At 35.0% G+C, this 19,306-nt stretch overlaps 1 protein-coding gene across 1 annotated transcript in view; it reads left to right on the top strand.

Moving 5' to 3' along the window:
* Positions 1–3,052: 3,052 nt before the first annotated feature.
* GLIPR1L2 (GLIPR1 like 2) overlaps positions 3,053–19,306 on the top strand; it is a 30,731-nt gene continuing 14,477 nt past the window's right edge. The window contains exons 1-3 of the mRNA XM_047742362.1: positions 3,053–3,277; positions 5,378–5,623; positions 8,013–8,116. Of these exons, the coding sequence (XP_047598318.1) occupies positions 3,062–3,277; positions 5,378–5,623; positions 8,013–8,116 (566 nt within the window). The 5' untranslated portion in view covers positions 3,053–3,061. The remainder of the gene's footprint in view (positions 3,278–5,377; positions 5,624–8,012; positions 8,117–19,306) is intronic.

Consider the following 19,306-nt stretch of genomic DNA (forward strand, 5'->3'; position numbering starts at 1 on the left):
CACTTGGGTTTAAAAACTAGCTCTACTGGCTGGTGACTTTAGACCAATTACATGACCTCTTTTTCTGAGTTTTCCATCTGTAAAACAGATAATCATAGTGTCTGTTTCTTAAAGCATTTATGATTTAAATGAATTGATATTTTCCAAGCATTTAAAATAGCCCCAGATAAGTTCTGGAAACACTAGTGACAAATATACAATATACACTAGTGACAATTATACTGTGAATGTAACTGCCACTGAATTTTACACTAAAAATGGTTAAAATGGTAAATTTTATGGTAATGTATATTTTACCACAATAAAAAAAATTTAAAAATAAAATAAAATAGTGCCTGTCACAAAGTAAGAATTTTTTAAATAAACTAAAAGTAGCATTTACTGGGGCACCTAGGTGGCTTAGTTGATTGAGCATCTGATATCAGCTGGAGTCATGATCTCCGGGTCCTGAGATGGAACGAGCATCAGGCTCCAAACTCAATGGGGAATCTACTTCTTCATCTCCCTGTCCCTTTGCCCCTTCCCCTGCTCATGTTCTCTCTTTTTCTCTTTCTAAAATAAGTAAAATGTCTTTTAAAAATAGCATTTACTATTCTGCATCATAATTATTAGTTTATTTGTATCACCCATAACTAAAAGCTTCATATGGATAGACTACATATTTAATTTGTTCAGCATTTGTAACTCTAACACCTATCAGGGACTCAGACATATAGGAGGTCCTAAAGAAATACCTATGACTGAGTGTGGTGTCCAGCAATAGGTTGCCTAAGAGACAGTAACTTCCTTCTTGGTATAATTATTTAAGGAGAAGTATAATGATCTCCTATTAGTGATGTGTCAGAGCATCTGACCAATACATAGGACTAGTAAAATTGTCTAAAATTTCTTCCTAATCTAAGATTGCATTATACTATTTATCTTGTGCCTTGGTACAGCAATTTTCATAATCTAACAACAGTACCAACATAATAAAGGAACTCCATCTTTCACCACATGCCACCTCCATCCCTATAATATGCTCTACTGGTACTAAAACACTTGTAGTCTTTTCAGATCTCCTGGTATATTTACATGTTCTTTTCCCTTTGCTTAGAATGTGCTCTGTCGGGGCGCCTGGGTGGCTCAGTAGGTTAAAGCCTCTGCCTTCGGCTCAGGTCATGATCCCAGGGTCCTGGGATCAAGCCCTGCATCGGGCTCTCTACTCAGCAGGGAGCCTGCTTCCTCCTCTCTCTCTCTGCCTCCTTGTGATCTCTGTCTGTCAAATAAATAAAATCTTTAAAAAAAAAAAAAAAAAAAAGAATATGCTCTGTCATGTGTATGCTTCACATTCTTGATGTCACGTTCTCTAGAAAGGCTTCCATGGTCCTCAAAAAGGGTATTAATTGTCCCATACATGCTGCAACAGCATTTTGGCTTTGTTTTTATCACATGTTATAAGAGTTACCAATTTGCTAGTTCTCTAAACTATAGGCTATTTGGCAGCAGAGTCTGGGTCTTTCTCAATTATCTAACACATTGCCTGGTAATAAACACTTATTAGAAGTATAACAGCATGAATGAAACTATCTTGTGAGGTCTACTGCTTTCAATTGTATACATCATCATTTTTTAAAAGATTATTTATTTTAGAGAGAAAGAGAGACAGAGCAAGACGACGACAGGACGGGAAGAGGGAGAGGAAGAGAATCTCGAGCTGACTCCCTATTGAGAGGGGAGCCCAAGTTGAGACTTGATCTCACCATCCCAGATTATGACCTGAGCAGAAACCAAGAGTCAGAGGCTTAACCCACTGACCCACCCAGGTGCCCCGTACATTGTAATTTTTTAAAGCACATTTTTAAATATATTTTGACCAGCCAGATGCCAATGCTTTCTTTGTGGCAAAATTCTGTCCCAGTGTTCGTGATTTCAAGTACCTCTTTAATGCTATGGAGCACAGTTTGTTATATGCAAATGTGTATCCCAAGCCAAATATGTGCTTTTATTTTGTGCCTAGAACTTATACTCCTCAAAGCAAGTTTTCTTTAGCAAAATGTTTGAAGGCAAAGAGACCAAGCCAAAATCTAAGACACTAGCCATTTTGTCTGAAAGAAATAAATGAAAACAAAAAATGAGTTCTTACCAACTGTGAACAAGACAATTTGTCAGAGACGATTAACTCTGATATTATAGGCTGTCTATACAGATCAGCTGAGATGAAATGAAAATACTTTAACCTTATGGGAACTTGATGTTCCTTACTCTACCCCCTACACGCTAAGCTTTCCAGTCTTCCATTTATTCTGTAGTTCTTCACAAAAGATTATTAAAACACTAACAGAAAAATCTCAGTGAGGAAATCCGAATTAAAGAAGAAGTGCCTTTGTCCATGAGGATAAGAAAGGGTGCATCCCGCACTAAATTTTCAACTCAAGAGGCAAGAATGGAATTAAAAGATCTACTGAATTTTCAATAGTATCAAAGAAGAATGCTCATTTCCCCTTGCATAATTAGAAAGTTCCTCAAACATGTTCATTATTCAGCAACTGGCATTCAGTACAGATGGCTCATTAATAAACGATGACACAACATGTGGTATCAGAAATCAACTCTGGATAATTAGTTTTTGTTTTTATTTTTTTTTTAAAGATTTTATTTTTTTATTTGACAGAGAGAGAGATCACAAGGAGGCAGAGGGGCAGGCAAAGAGAGAGAGAGAGAGAGGAGGAAGCAGGCTCCCCGCTGAGCAGAGGGCCCAATGCGGGGTTCGATGCAGGACTCGATCCCAGGACACTGGGATCATGACCCAAGCCAAAGGCAGAGGCTTTAACCCACTAGGCCACCCAGGCACCCCATATTTAGTTAGCGTAGTTTAGTGAAAAGCCTGTACTCCTTTAACTCAAGCCTTTCTTCGGTTAGTTCTGCAGATTGCTATGACTTTCTGCCCCCAAACCTAGGACTTCCGTTCCCGCTTCTCCCTAAGCTCCTCCGAAAGCAGGCCCAGCTTGCGTGGGTCGGGGTGTGGCTTGGTAGGGGCGGGCTGGCGCGTGCGCACTGGCCTGTCTGCGACGGGTGGGCCATGGAGGCTCCAAGGCCCTTTGCGCGGGAATGGTGTGCCCAATCACTTCCCCGGATGCGAGGAGGCGTTTTGAGGCTGTGGCTACTACTGCTGGATTTCGGTTTGAACGCGACACTTCCTCATGAAGAGGATGTACACTTTATCAATGAGTACGTGAACCTCCACAATGAGCTCCGGGGCAACGTCCTCCCCCGAGGGTCTAACTTGCGCTTCATGGTGAGGCTCTAAGGCAGTTGCCCAAACCAACAACCTCCTTGTCACAATGCCACCCCTCAGCCTCAGAACCCGGGCACTGCTTCACTGAGGTTGACGAATCGCAGGGAACAGCACTTTTAGTTTGGGTTTAAAAAAAATACCCTCACATAAAAAACATGTCACTGTGACACACGGTTATTGCCAAGATTTTGCACAGTACTGGGATTTGTAGAAGTACTCAGCTGAGGGATTGTCTCAGTCACCTCATCCCAGCTCTGGCCTTGATTTTGCATTCCCTTACAATGTTATTCTTCCTTTTTCTTCCATTTTCCCCTCTTATTTCCATTTTATACCTCATCAACTGTTCTCTTGCTACTGGTCTTTGTGACTATCATTTAAATAAATATTCTCTTACCAGGCAATTAGGAGCTTCCAATTTATATTATTAAATGATATTACAAGGACTGTTTCCATAGACATAAGTTTTTTCTTCCTTCTGGGTTAGCTCCTTAGACAAATTCGAGAAATAGGATAAATAAATTAAGGGTATGATATTTTAAATTTATATGATATATAGCAATTGCTCTTGTAAAGGACTATGCCAAATTAAGCAAATACTAACAGTGTATTATAAGGTATTTTCCCATAACACAGTCATGGGAAGCAATAACTAAATGCTTACAAACTTGGACTTGAGAGTTAGACTTCTTGGATTTAAATCCAGGCTCCACAGTTTACTGACTCTAAGTAGCTATAAGTAAACTACTTAACTTTTTTTGTGTTTTAGTTACTTCCTTTGTGAGATAAAAGCAATAATTATGCATAACTCATGGGATTATTGTGAACATTGAGTGAAATAATGCTTAGAAAACACTTAGAATAGGGACTAGTACATAGTAAGCATGTGATATATAAACTATATGCAAAACGAAGCAATAGAAGGATAGTCCTTGGAGCATTGTTTGCAGATGGAAAGCTGTCTAAAAGGCCATTAATAGGGGGATGGTAACAGGTATTATAAAATATCCATATTGGGGAATAATACTGTGCTGACTTTGTTAAACTTGGATAGATCTAGTTATGCTAAAATGGAACAATCTCTCTTAAGTGAAAACTGCGAAGTTGAAGGCCAGTTATATTGTGTATGGCATGATTACAATTGTAGAGAAAAAAAATCACCCAATACCTACCTACAACATCCCCGCTTATATTTTATATTTGAATATGTTTGTATATGTATATATACAGAGATAGAGAAATGTATACATAAGCAATTTTTTTAAACAATTTTTACCTTTGGGGAGGAAAGTGTGAGGGATATTCTAAAGAAATATTTATTTTCTATATTTTCTATATGTATAATCTATGAAATTAACTAAGAAAACTCAAAGGAAATCTTGGTATTAGTTTTTAGAAACGTTTATTTTCAGATATATTGTAGCATGTACAAAGCATTTTGATTTTACAACTTTTTTGTTGATTTATCTAAATGTACAGTGAATTTAATGAGTCTCAAAATAGTGATAAAATTACACATTTCTGAATATTTCTAGATAGGTAGCAAGGGAACAGTATCTTGTGATATTTTCTTACATTTCTGAGACTACCCACAAAACTTGACATGTGCCTCTTTTATAATATTCAGCAAGTACAACTATGTGTTAAAATTTTATATTTATAAAATATAGAAGACAAAATTTATGCCTGACTTTGTATTTTATTCCCCGCATTACAATAGTTTGCATATACTCAGTATTCAATAAATAGTTCTTAGATGAATACTTTAAATTATTGTATTATTATGTAGAAAAGGAATGAGATTAAAAGTATATATTCTGAACAGAATACATGTTAGAGTATATAACCATTTGCATCATCTAACAATATGATTTTTAAATTACAATTATATAGATAGTCCTTTGCCTCAGGAAATAGTTATTTCATTTATGATTAACTCAAGAACATTTTCTCCCATAGAAATTCTACCAACAAGCTCATAAGCACAAAGTTTGAATTGTTTTCCTTAAACAGAATATGAGAACTCAAGGAAAGCAATTTAGAGAACAAGAAACAAAATGCTCATTATTATTATTTTTTCTTTGCTTTTTGCATTTTTTTCAGACTTGGGATGTAGCTTTGTCACGGACTGCTAGAGCATGGGGGAAAAAATGTGTCCTTGAAAATAATAATCATTTAGAAGAACTAAACATGGCCCATCCTGTATTTAATGGTATTGGTGAAAATATGTGGGTTGGACCTGAAAATGAATTCACTGCAAGTATTGCTATCAGAAGTTGGTATGAAGAGAGGAAAATGTACAATTTTGAAAATGACAGTTGCTCTAGTGACTGTTCTAATTATAAACAGGTATCTAATTTTTATATTAATTCAATAGACTCCTTAATTGCTTTCTACGAAGTTTTGATTATGTTTCAACTTTATAAATAACCTCAAATGGTAAAGTTACTAATTCTAATAGAATCAAAATTCTAATTAGTCCTGGATCTTCAAAATGTCTGTGATTGCATCTATTATGTGAACCATACAGTTAAAACATTCCTTTAAATGTAGTAAATCTCATTTCCATACCCAAAAATGAAAGGTGCTTTTCTAAAAGTAATACACTCTGGAAAAGGAAGAAACTAACAAATAAAAATTATTTTTAAATTATTGACTATAAACATAAGTAAAGAACTTCATATTTTTTGCACAGATCTGTACACATACTACTATATAGCTGGTTGATTAAAACATTTTAAGTGCAAATTAATAGCGTTATTTTCCTGTCTTGTCTAACAATCCACCTTTACACTTTATACTCCAGCAATACTGAACCACTTGTTATTTCCTCTCTATATACTTATTATTTGACTGTCACATTATTTATAATCTATATACTACACTGAGTACAGAGAGTTATCTTATCCATAAATTCTCAACATAACAAGAACATAACATTATTTTGGTTTTCCATAAATATTTGTATCAGGAATCAAGAAATAATTGGATTAACTTCCAAGCTGGTTTAAGAGATAATTTATTTTTCAAAAAAAAAAAAGGAGATGATTATTTTTCAATCAATAGACTATGATGTCATGTTTTATGCAGAACTTAAAATCCTATGATTTTGTCATGTTAAATTCGTATCTAAGTTCCATCGAATGAATCGTGTTTCAAAGCTGTTTGATCCATTCTTTCTTCGGGAAAGTTAGAGTGGTTCTCCATTGTATTGCTCATATCAAGGTCAGACTCCTTAATAAACGATTTTAATAATCCCAGTAAATTAACCAAGTCTACTCCATGATCTTCTCCTGTTATTTTTTCCTCTTTAATTCTGGTATCCTAGAGATTTTTGTTTCCTGTTTTTGGCCTGCTTAACTCCATTTCAACTACTGCTGACATTCTCTTCTCTATTCTTTTAATATATCACTTTGTTTCTTTAAGAATCGCTTTTTTTAATTTAATTTTTTTCAGTGTTCAAGATTCATTGTTTATGCACCACACCCAGTGCTCCATGCAATACGTGCCCTCCTTAATACCCACCCCCAGGCTCACTCAACCCCCCCACTCACTCCCTCCCCTCTAAAACCCTTGGTTTGTTTCTCAGAGTCCACAGTCTCTCATGGTTCATCTCCCTCCGATTTCCCCCAACTCACTTCTCCTCTCCAACTCCCTATGTCCTCCGTGTTATTCCTTATGCTCCACAAGTAAGTGAAACCATAAGAATTTTTTTAATTCTTTTTTTTTTAAGATTTTATTTATTTATTTGACAGACAGAGATCACAAGTAGGCAGAGGCAGGCAGAGAGAGAGGAAGGGAAGCAGGCTCCCCGCTGAGCAGAGAGCCGGACTCGGGGCTCGATCCCAGGACCCTGGGACCCTGGGACCATGACCTGAGCCGAAGGCAGAGGCTTTAACCCACTGAGCCACCCAGGCGCCCCAATTCTTTTTTTTTTTTAAATTCTCATTTTTTTTATTCTTTATTCTTTTATCTTTTTCTTTATTTATTCTTTATTTTTTAATTCTCATTTTTTAAAACCTCTAAAGCTTGGGATAAAGAGAAAAGGAAACCAGAAACTGTTTCTCTCTTCCACAGATGTTAACAGACAAAACAAGTACTTTTTTTGTTATGTGGAAGTATTTGAAATACTAAAGCCCTACAGAGAATTTCTGGAATATCTTCAATCATTCTCATATTGTCACTCCAATTCAAGACCTGTTTTTCTTTTTATAGAAACCAGCTCTTTTATACATTTTTTTAAATTGCAGGTCCAGACTCTATTTTATTTTATAATGGAATTTTCTCAACAAAAGAGAAATGCTGACTGCATTCAGTTACCCTCTACTCTTATATTACTTTTCCTTCCTTTCTATAATCTTGATGTCATTTTTCTCCTTTCTAGTCACAACTTCCAGTATTCCAAAACCTCTTTTCCTTGTTCCTCTCTGTCAATAACCTAGAACTCTCAGATTCAACAGGAGTTTGAAAATTGATTGAAGGTGTAAAACTCTCTGGATCAGTGTTTCTCAAACTCTTTATCCTAAGGCAGAACCTGCTAAAGGTTTCTCTAAATAGAGCTTGGGAAATGCTTCCCTAAATCTATTGATAATTCTCTACCTGCATCCAAATAGAGAATACTTCATATTCCTTAAATTGCTTGGTTAACAGTTCCTTGTGAATTGAATATATTATTGTTTATAACATGTCAGTAAATGTTCAGAATCAAATTTTGTTTCCTTTGAAAATTTTATTTTAGCTTGTTTGGGACACATCTTACAAAGTTGGTTGTGCTGCTACTTCATGTACAAGAGTTGGACGTATTAGATATGCAGTAATTTTCATATGCAACTATGCACCAGGGTAAGTTGTTTTAAATTTTAAAAAGAATATAAAAGGTTAAGGTTAAGTTTTCCTAACTTTCAAAATACTCTTCTAAATGTCTTTGTGCACTGTAAAAGAATTAAATGTAAGATACTAAAGATTTTAAATTGAAATAGTTTCAATTCTATAATGAAAAAAGTCATATTCTGTGCATATTGATTTAACATACAAATTAGCCAAGGATTACTTCCTTAAAGAATTTTAACTTTGTGAATGGTGTAAGTGAATGGTCGAGTTTCATTCTATACATAGCTGTCCAATTTTCCCAGCACCATTTATTGAAGAGACTGTCTTTTTTCCACTGTATATTTTTTCCTGCCTTGTCGAAGATTATTTGACCATAGAGTTGAGGATCCATATCTGGGCTCTCTATGTACCTGTTTTTGTGCCAGTCTATGTATCTGTTTTTGTGCCAGTACCATGCTGTCTTGGTGACCACAGTTTTGTAGTAAAGCTTGAAATCAGGCAACGTGATGCGCCCAGCTTTGTTTTTCTTTTTCAACATTTCCTTAGTGATTTGAGGTCTTTTCTAGTTCCATACAAATTTTGGGATTATTTGTTCCAGCAGTTTGAAAAATGCTGGTAGAATTTTGATCGGGATGGCATTGAAAGTATAGATTGCTATGGGCAGTATAGACATTTTAACAATGTTTATTCTTCCGATCCATGAGCATGGAATGTTCTTCCATCTTTTTGTGTCTTCTTCAATTTCTTTCATGAGTGTTCTGTAGTTCCTCGAGTACAGATCCTTTGCCTCTTTGGTTAGGTTTATTCCAAGGTATCTTATGGTTCTTGGTGCTATAGTAAATGGAATCGATTCTCTAATTTCCCTTTCTATATTTTCATTGCTAGTGTATAAGAAAGAAACTGATTTCTGTATATTGATTCTGTATCCTGCCACATTACTGAATTGCTGTACGAGTTCTAGTAGTTTGGGGGTGAAGTCTTGGGTTTTTCATAAAAAGTTTCATGCCATTGGTGAACAAAGAGAGTTTGACTTCTTCTTTGCCAATTTGAATACCTTGTATTTCTTTTCGTTGTCTGATTGCTGTTGCTAGGACTTCTAGTACTATATTAAACAACAGTGGTGAGAGTGGGCATTCTTGTCGTGTTCCTGATCTCAAAGGGGAGGCTGTCAGCTTTTCCCCATTGAAAATTATATTCTCTGTGGGTTTTTCATAGATAGATTTTATGAAGTTAAGGAATGTTCCCTCTGTCCCTATACTCTGAAGAATTTTAATCAGGAACAGATGCTGTATTTGTCAAATGTTTTTTCTGAATCAGTTGAACCCAAAATGGATGAAAGACCTCAACATGAGGCAGGAATCTATCAAAATCTTAGAGGAGAACATAGCCAGTAACCTTTTTGACACCGGATACAGCAACTTCTTTCAAGACGTGTCTCCAAAAGCAAAGGAAACAAAAGCAAAAATGAACTTTTGGGACTTGATCAAAATAGAAAGCTTCTGCACAACAAAGGAAACAGTCAACAAAACAAAGAGGCAACCCAGGGAATGGGAGAAGATATTCACAAATGACACTAGAGACAAAGGGCTTATATCCAAGATCTATAAAGAACTCCTCAAATTCAACACCCAAAAAATAGATAATCACGTGAAAAAATGGGCAGAAGATATGAACAGACACTTCTCCAAAGAAGATATACAAATGGCTAACAGACACATGAAAAAATGTTCATCATCACTAGTCATCAGGGAAATTCAAATTAAAACCTCATTGAGATACCACATTACACCAGTTAGAATGGCAAAAATTAACAAGACAGTAAACAACAAGTGTTGGAAAGGATGTGGAGAAAGGGGAAGCTTCTTACACTGTTGGTGAACATGAAAGTTGGTGCAGCCACTTTGCAAAACAGTGTGGAGATTCCTTAAGAAATTAAAAATAGAGCTACCCTATGACCCTGCAATTGCACTACTGGGTATTTACCCCAAAGATACAGATGTAGTGAAAAGAAGGGCCATATGTACCCCAATGTTCATAGCAGCAATGGCCACAATCACCAAACCATGGAAAGAACCTAGATGCCCTTCAGTGGACGAATGAATAAAGAAGATATGGTCCATATATATAATGGAATATAATGCCTCCATCAGAAAGGATGAATACCCAATTTTTGTATCAACATGGACGGGAGGAGATTATGCTGCATGAAATAAATCAAGCAGAGAAAGTCAATTATCATATGGTTTCACTTACTCATAGAGCATAAAGAAAAACAGGGAGGACATTAGGAGAAGGAAAGGAAAAGTGAATTGGGGTAAATTGGAGGGGGAGATGAAGCATGAGAGACTATGGACTCTGAGAAACAAACCAAGAGTCTTGGAGGGGAGACGGATGGGGGTTGGATAAACCTGGTGATGGTTATTAAGGAGGGCATGTATTGCATGGAGCACTGGGTGTGGTGCATAAACAATGAATTCTGGTACACTGAAAAGAAATTTAAATTTGAATTCTTTCTCCTTACTTACCATGTGATTATTTACTCTACACCTGAATACCTTCCTATGATGGGAAATAACTACCTTCCAAAATAGCCTCCAGCGCTAGAGAATTTTTTGGAAAATCTGAAGTTGTGTTATAGGTCAAGATTATATTATAAGTAATATTATTAAAATGTCCAATCAAGTGAGAAAATATCCTAATCAACATGTCAAGAAAGCAGTAAAAAGAACAACTACATGCTAGGATTAAGAAAGAATTTCTGCCAAATAAAATGCTCTGATACTAACCAAAAAGAAAACACAAACAAACAAAAAAACACATTAGTTACTGATTACTGATTGTATTCCTCTGGTTAGGGAAAATAAGAGAACTATGATGTAAATCAAATTACACTCAGAAATCCTCTTCCTGACCCTGTTTTGTGACCCTGAACACAGTCATACAAAACAAGTCCAAGACGTAGCATCATTTTATAACTTCTTAGGCTTCCTTTCATTCCTACAGAATGAAAGCATTGGGATGCTATCTGTTATAGGGAGAAACTTTTGAAAGTTAACTGCTAATTGGTATTGAAAATTTAGGGAACTTGGTACTGATTTAAAGGAGGAAAGAGGTTTCCTCCGAGGCACTAGTCTTCATTAATGCACTCAACACCTCTATACAAGGCACAGATTTGTCTACCAACAAGACCAAAAAAGGCTGACCATATTTAGTTTGTAGTCTTGGAAGGGAGACAAACAATAAATAAACACATAAATAAATAACATTTAATTAGATAATAAAATATGCCATAAAACATAAGGCAAAATAAGCAGATGGAATATAGGCAGGGTTGTTGTAAGAGAAAGTGGCATTTGGCCTGAAGATGACTAAATATTTCAGATAGAAATAAGAGCATATACAAAACCTTTGAGCTTGGAATGAGTTTAGCATGTTTGAGAAATGCATAACTGGTAAGAGATAGGAGTTCAAGTGGAAAGTTAGGTGACAGCTACACCAAATAGCATCTTAAGGATTTTGGAACTTATCCTAAGTAATGGTCAAGGCAATGGAAAGTCTTAAACAAGTGAGTGAAATGATCTTTTTTTATGTTTTGAAAAGAAGCCTTAAAAAAACAAAAGATTATCCTTGCTATTATATACTAAGCATTAAGTATAGGAAAATATGGATACAAAGAGGAAGTAAATACAATTAGATTTTTTCTATATTACAGGCTATAGACTATGGTATTCTTTTTTTTAAGTAAGCCCTACAAACATTGTGGGGCCTACACTCATGACCCTGAGATCAAGAGTAACATGTTATACTGAATGAGCCAGCCAGGTGCCCCTAGTCTATTTTGGATTAGGGTTTTAGAATGTGCATGGGTTTTCTATTGTTACATAATAAGTTACCACAAATTTAGTGACTTAAAACAGTACCTCTTGTTATCAAACTGTTCTGTAGGCTGTAAGTTCATGCACAGCTGTGGCTGGATTCTCTGCTCAGTGTCTCAAAGGTATCAAGAACTTGACTGAGTTCTTATCTCTAAGACTCTAGGGAAGAATCTGCTTCTAAGCACATTACAATTGTTAGCAGAATTCAGTTCAATGTAATTATAGGACTTGGACCACATTTAGTTGCTGGATCTCAGCCAGAGGTTCCTCTCAGCTTCTATAGGCTGCCCACATTCCTTAACACAAAACTGCCCCCATCTTTAAGTCAGTAAAACTTAATGCTTCAAGTCTCTGACTTCTCTTCTGTGACCAGCTAGAGAAAACTCTTTGCTTTTAGAGTGCCAAATAATTGAGTCAGGCCCACCTGGATAATTTTCTTATTTTAAGGTCAACCGTGCCATATAACATAAACCATTATTAATAGAAGTAAAGTTCATCATACTCACTGTCCTGGGAATTAAGCAAGACATGTATATACCAGGGGAAGGGATCTTATGGTCCATCCTAGAATTTTGCCTATCATAGAATGGGAATTGAGAGGAAAGGTCAGTTTCTGCATATATCATGGAGTTATCTGGAGCTAATAATACTAGTTTATGGATTTGACTTGAGGGATAAATGGGATCAATAATACAAGATGATACCTATGTCTTTAGTTTGATAAACTGGATGAATAATGATGCCATCAATTCAATAGGGAAGAACAGGAAATGTGTTTTGGTTTGGACATATTAGGTGGAAATATAAATATGGGAAATGAAGTGAATCATGAGAAGTAAAAAGTTCTGCAAAGATCTGGGATAGGTTTCTAAGCAGAGGAAACTACTGGTACAAAAGCCCTGAGATAGAAATAAATTACAGTCTTGAATGAAATCACCTTATGTGAGAGTATAGAGACTTATTTTAAGGGTGAAGTCCTGGAACACTACTGTATTTCAACTTTAGGCAAAGAAGATAAGAGGAAAATCTAAATGGTGCTGGTAAGGGGTACTTGGAAGCCAAGTGAAAAACATGAGTCAATATACTCAAAATGGATAACTGTATGAGATGCCTCTAAAAAAAATGAAAAGCATGAGGAAAGAGAGATGACATTTTCATTTGATAAGATGAAGGTATTTGGTGACCTTAATTACAGTAGTGAGTGCAAGACTATCCTATAAGTATAGTGATAAGATGAAGCTACAAGGTAGGATTATTATACTTTCCACCTACCTGTCCCATAAGCTTGTCTTGAAATTTCTATCAACCATTTTTCTTTTGATACAAATATTGGCGAGTTTGCCCCATGAAGGATCTAGATTAGAACATACATTAGTCAACTCAGTCCAAGTTTTATTTGATATGTACTCAAAGTAGACAGTAATAGCTATCTTTCTTAAGAATAACTTTCTTAAGAATAGTTAGAATAGTTAGCAGAAAATCAATCCATCATAGTATTATGAAATACTGAGTAAAAATTAATATAAGAGAGACAAACTGAAAATTGGAATGTGTAGGGAACTGAATGGTACCGTACCCCCAGCAAAGATATACCCAGGTCCTAATTAACAGAACTGTCAATATTAACCTATATGACAAGAATGAGTATTGTCTTATATGGCAAAAGATGTGATCAAGATAAGGATCTTAAGAGGAATTGCTTAGCCTAGAATATTTAAGTGGCCCTAAATGCAATCACATGTATTCATGTAAGAGAGGGAAAGGGAGATTTGGTGCTTAGTTACACAGAAGAGGAAGAAGCAAAGAGATCATAGAAGAGATTGGAGTGATATATTAATAAACCAAGGAACTTCTGGAGCCACCAGAACCTGGAAAAGTCAAGGAAATCCCCCCATGACCCTTTGGAGGGAACGCAGTCCTGCCAACACCTAGATTTTGGACTACAGGCCCCTAGAACTAGGAGAATAAATTTTTGTTGCTTTAATCACTGAATTTATACTAATATGTTAAAGTAGCCACAGGAAAGTAATACAGAATGGAAGAATAAGACAGATTTGCCATAGAGAAAATATAAATCAATGACAACCTTGAACCTCTTAGAACACAAAGATGAAGAATGGAAATCAAAATATGTATGAAGAAAGAAAGGAACTATATAGGGCAGATAAATCTATAAACTGGTGCTCCTAAGGAACCGAGAAGAATAAATGGAGTGTAAATAATAATCAAAGAAGAGAGAATGTTCCTAGTCTATAAAATACCCATATAAAGATTAAGATCACTCAGAAGGATCAGAAAAAAATGAACTGAAATAATATTTACATATATCATTTTCTAGTGATTATTCTTCAGTTTCAAAGATAAGACTCATATATTTCTAAACAAAATAAAGTAAAATTTTAAAAGTATTAATTAGACTAACCTTGAACTTAGACATTGGAGCTGCTACAATCAAATATGACCATGAGAAATTAAGTTTCAGTGATAGGTTATTTTATTAACTAAGCTAGGAAAAGATGTAGTGTGGAGGAAAAGGATTTGCTTATTTTTGGACATGTTGTATCTGCAGGTGACTGCAGGACCTTTTGTTTAATTAAATATGTATTTGTAGTAGGTGCACCAAACACTGACTAGGCAAGAGAATTCCATATTTTTTAATATGGTGTCTATCCTAAAAATGCTTGTACTCTGTTGGGAAGGAAATATGTAAAAATAAACAAATAAGTAAGTAAATAAATTAAAAAGCAACATTAACGAAATGCACACATATGTATACTTTAAATAGAATAGAGTTGTTGTAAAAGCGGGTATGAAATCATAGAGACATTTACCTGAATATAGGTTTAAAGGTAAGGTAAGGGATCTGGGGTTGATGAAAATGTCTTGACTTTATTGCCAAAAGAAGTAAATGATAGTATCCAAAAGTATTTAGTAAAGAAAATGTTCTTTATTTAATAGTTAAGGAAATAGAATCTGGCAGGTGGTGCCATTTTCTTTATTTCATAAACAGAGAGCTAGAATATATTTTCCCCAACCTCCCTAGAAATTTGGTGGGGTCCTGTGACAAACTCTAGCCAGTAGAATATAGGTCACTTTCAGGCCTAGCCTTTAAAAACTTCCCACATGTTCCTTCACACTCTTGATCTTCTGTCATCTGTTGGCTGGACACAGAGGATCTGGTGGAAGATTCAGTTGTCCTAGAGGGTGGCACAGCCATGGGATAAAGTGAGCCAGTGCCCCAGGATGACTGTTCAGAGGAAAGTTCTGCTCTACCACTGTCAATACTTATACTTCCATGACATGAATTCTGCCTACCATTGCATGGAAATGGTGAAGGAAGGTCAGATCAAGATGCAGTTTGAAGATGGAGCTAATAATATCTGCTGATTGATTTAACTTTAGGAGTGAATGTAATAGAATAATCAAGGATGATATCTGTGTCTAATCTGAGCAACTGGATGAGTGGTGATACCATTAAATTAGATAGGGAAGGCTCATAAATGAGTAAACCTTGGGGGAATAGAAAGTGTTCTGTTTCAGACACATTGGGTAGACAGACAACTGTGGGAAATGTAAATGAATCATGAGACATGAAGGTCTAAGATAGGTTCCTATGTAGTAAGAACTGCAGGTAAAGACTCTGGGGCAGAAATGAGTTGGTCCTTCTTGAGATCACCTTGTGAGAAAGTATAGAAAATAGAACAGAAGAGACTTAAGGACGAAGCCCTTCATCACTACAGTATTTCAACTTCAGGCAAAGAGTTATCAGGAGTATAAAGAGAGTCTAGTGAGGTAAGAGAGAAACTAGAACTGTGCAGGCATTTTTAAAAAATAACATTTAGACTTATTTTCCCACCAGTCTTTTTTTTTTTAATTGTATATGAGGTTGTTCTTTTTCATGTTTTTCTGCATACATAATAATTTATGATTCAATGATATATCATATTGTAATCATTTTAGACATTCTGAATAGCAGTTTAAATACATTAAGGGTAAACAATGCATATAACCATTAGAAGCAATGATAATATGAAGAGTTATGACAAGTTCACAAATGTTCAGTGACAACCATATCGCATTCACTGCTTGGCTATGATTTTAAGACACCATCAATGGTAATATGTATCCCATTTACAGAGATGTTAAAATATGAAAAGATGTGCATCTTAGAATTATGAAATACAGTATATAACTAAAAGGAAATATCTATAAAACAATATGTATCCTTAAAATAAAAATATGTTATATGAAATAATATTTTGCTTGCAATTTAATACAACTATTTCATATTTTAAAATATTAGCTATGAAGCACTAAATTTGATTTTATGAACTATTAAGGCTCATGACTTGCAGTTTGAAAAATAATGCCAATTTAGAATACTACTCTGATTAGATGATTGGCAGCAGAGAGAAGAAAAAGAGGTCAGTGTGTAGAGTTACATGAAAGCTGTTTTTTATAACCTTGGTTGCTAATGCATTTTTATAAGCTAAAGAAAGCCATCAATAAAAAAGAGAGAGGTAGACTATATTAGAACATACGAGGGAAAGGGGAGGAATTGAAGTGCAAGTTCTATATGGAAAAAAGCAGAAGAGAATTATAGGAAAAGTAAATGTAGAGAAAGCTTAATAATGAATATTTTTCTTCTTTTCTTGTGTAATGAAGCTCATGAGGATTTAATCTATTTCATTGATTTTTCAAAAGAAAAGATTCCAGATTTATTCATACAATCTAATTTCTTTGTTTACTTTCTATTTTATAATTTTGAGATATTCAATCTTCCAAGTATCTTTTAGGAACAGAGGTTCTTTTTGTTAAGGTATACAACATTCCTTTATCTTTAATCCTACTTAATATTGAAGATATTTATAGTTATATATTTTCTTCTGATTGCAACTTCTGCTGGCCCTTGGGATTTTGTGTGGTAAAGCCTCTTTCTCATTACTTTCTATGGACTGTAATTCCAGGTCATTTTAATAAAATATGTTTAATACTTAATACATAGTCATCATAGAAAATTCATGATAGAAAATTCAAAAGAAATTAATGCTCCCATTTCTGTTTTCCAGTTACCCTTCCCAATATTTTATCTTAAAAGATATATTCTATGCATATACCAAAGTTTATCTGTCTTTGTGAGTGTGTGTGTGTGTGTGTGTGTGCATGCGCGTTTCCACAATTCAAACAGAAGTCTACTACACTTCCTGTGGTGTTCTTCAATTTTTTGTTTACTTAGTGATATAAACTGGAAGTCTTTCCATTTGAGTACACAAAGAGTTTCCAGATTCTTTTTAAGGTCTTTACAGTGTTCTGTTTTTCAATGAGTGTGCAAAAGTTCATTTACACAATGCTTTCAGGGTGCCTGGTTGGCACAGCCAGTTAAGTGTCTGGCTCTCAGTTTTGGCTCAGGTCATAATCTTTGCAAATAGAAAAGAACTCAGTGGGAACCCTATATTTGCCTTGGCTTTCTCTGAGAGAATTCTCGAAACCATAGCCAGAGAAACAGAATCCAAGCAACAAATGTGTTATTTGCTGAACATAGGAAATATCAGTGGTTTTTGATGTTAAGATAGCTTATATTCAGGATTAGGATCCTGAAGGGGAGAGGACTGCAAAGAAGGACGCCGAAAAACCTGTAAAAATTCTTTACTGGTCCTTGGTCAACTCCTAAGCTATCCATCCCAAGACACGATTCTGGAAAGATTAAATAGGAACAGTTGCTTGGAAGCTGAAAACCCACATAGAAATTTCAGAAGCTGCACAGCACTGAGAAGACATAGTTGCAGTCTGGGCTTAGCCAAAATGGAGAGATCAGCCTGGGGACTTAGCAAGCAGAACATAAAAATCCAGAAAATCAAAATACATTTGATTATATAAAAATTTAAAATTAATTTATAGCTAAAGAAATACCATAGCTATAGCCAAAGAAAAAACAATATACTGCGAAAATATATTTGTGGAATATATGGCAGAGTTGGTCTCATTAATTTGCAAAAAATTCATACAAATAATGAAGAAAAAGAGAAACAGCACAGAAGAATAATTTAAAGAAGATATGGAAAAAGGTCATTTACTAAAAAGAAAAAAAAATCATTAATCATATGAGGAGATATTCAATCTCATTCATCATTGAAGTAATGCAAATAAAAACAAATACAAGTTACTACTTTTCACTCATCCATCTGAGACGATAGAAAAGCTTGATACTCTGCACATATGATGGGACAGTAAATTGGTATAATCTTTCTGGATTTGGCAGAATAATAAAATTTAGAATATACTTACTTTTTATTCTTGTAATATCCTTATTAAAATTTTATCGTATTAATATCTTCATGAAAATAGGCCTATATATATATATGTATATATATATACACAAGGATACCCATTTCAATATGTTTTAATAGCATGAAACTGAAATAAAAAAATAATGACTCAAGTAATAGCAGACTGAACAATTTATTTACCATGCATTATTGTATAACTATTGAGAATATTGGTGTCTTTATGTACCAATCTCACTTGTTAGATGAAAAAGTAAGATTCAGAACAATAATAAGTAAGACTGGGTCTTTTGTTATAGCAGCTAGCATTATCAGAAAATACAGTGATTCAGAAGAGAGAAATGGGAAATTTCAGTTAGGTGGGTAGGTCTGCTCTACTAGTCATTCAGAGACCAGCTTGCTCCCATCTTAGTTTCTTCACCACTCCCTGGAGGCAGAATCTATGTCTACAGATCAAGCCCAAGTCACAGATAAAGGCTTGCTTAATCTCATAGTAAGGCAAAAGAAACATGTTTGCATGACCATCTCCTATAGCACAAGTGGGAAGTGATGCACATTACTGCTGTTTGCATTCCATTGGATATAAAACTGATCACATGGCCACATCTAAGTTGCAAGGGAAATTGGGAAACATAACATGGTTAGCCAATAATGTGACAAGCTAAAATATTGTTATTTCTGTATTTTAAGAGATATTTAGATTGATAGCTAGTAGTCTATCACAATATATAAGTACTGAGAATTTTTATGGGGAAAAAAACCCACTTGTTTCTGGTAGGAATTATAAGAAGACATTAAACAGAAGTTATCTTTGGGAAGATAGAAGGAAAAGTAGAGGATGGAGACATTTTCCCCTTTAAAGTTGCCCTTCTCCCTGCTTGACGGAGAGTCAGCTTCTCCCTCTAACCTTCTCCCCTCTCATGCTCTCCCTCTCTTTCTCTCAAACAAATACATAAAATCTTTTAAAAAAATAAAAATAAGGTTGCCTTTTCCGCTTCCTCCTTTCCACCATATACTTACAAGTATTATACTTATTACTTATT

The sequence above is a fragment of the Lutra lutra genome, chromosome 8, assembly GCF_902655055.1.
Source record: "Lutra lutra chromosome 8, mLutLut1.2, whole genome shotgun sequence".
NCBI lineage: Eukaryota > Metazoa > Chordata > Mammalia > Carnivora > Mustelidae > Lutra > Lutra lutra.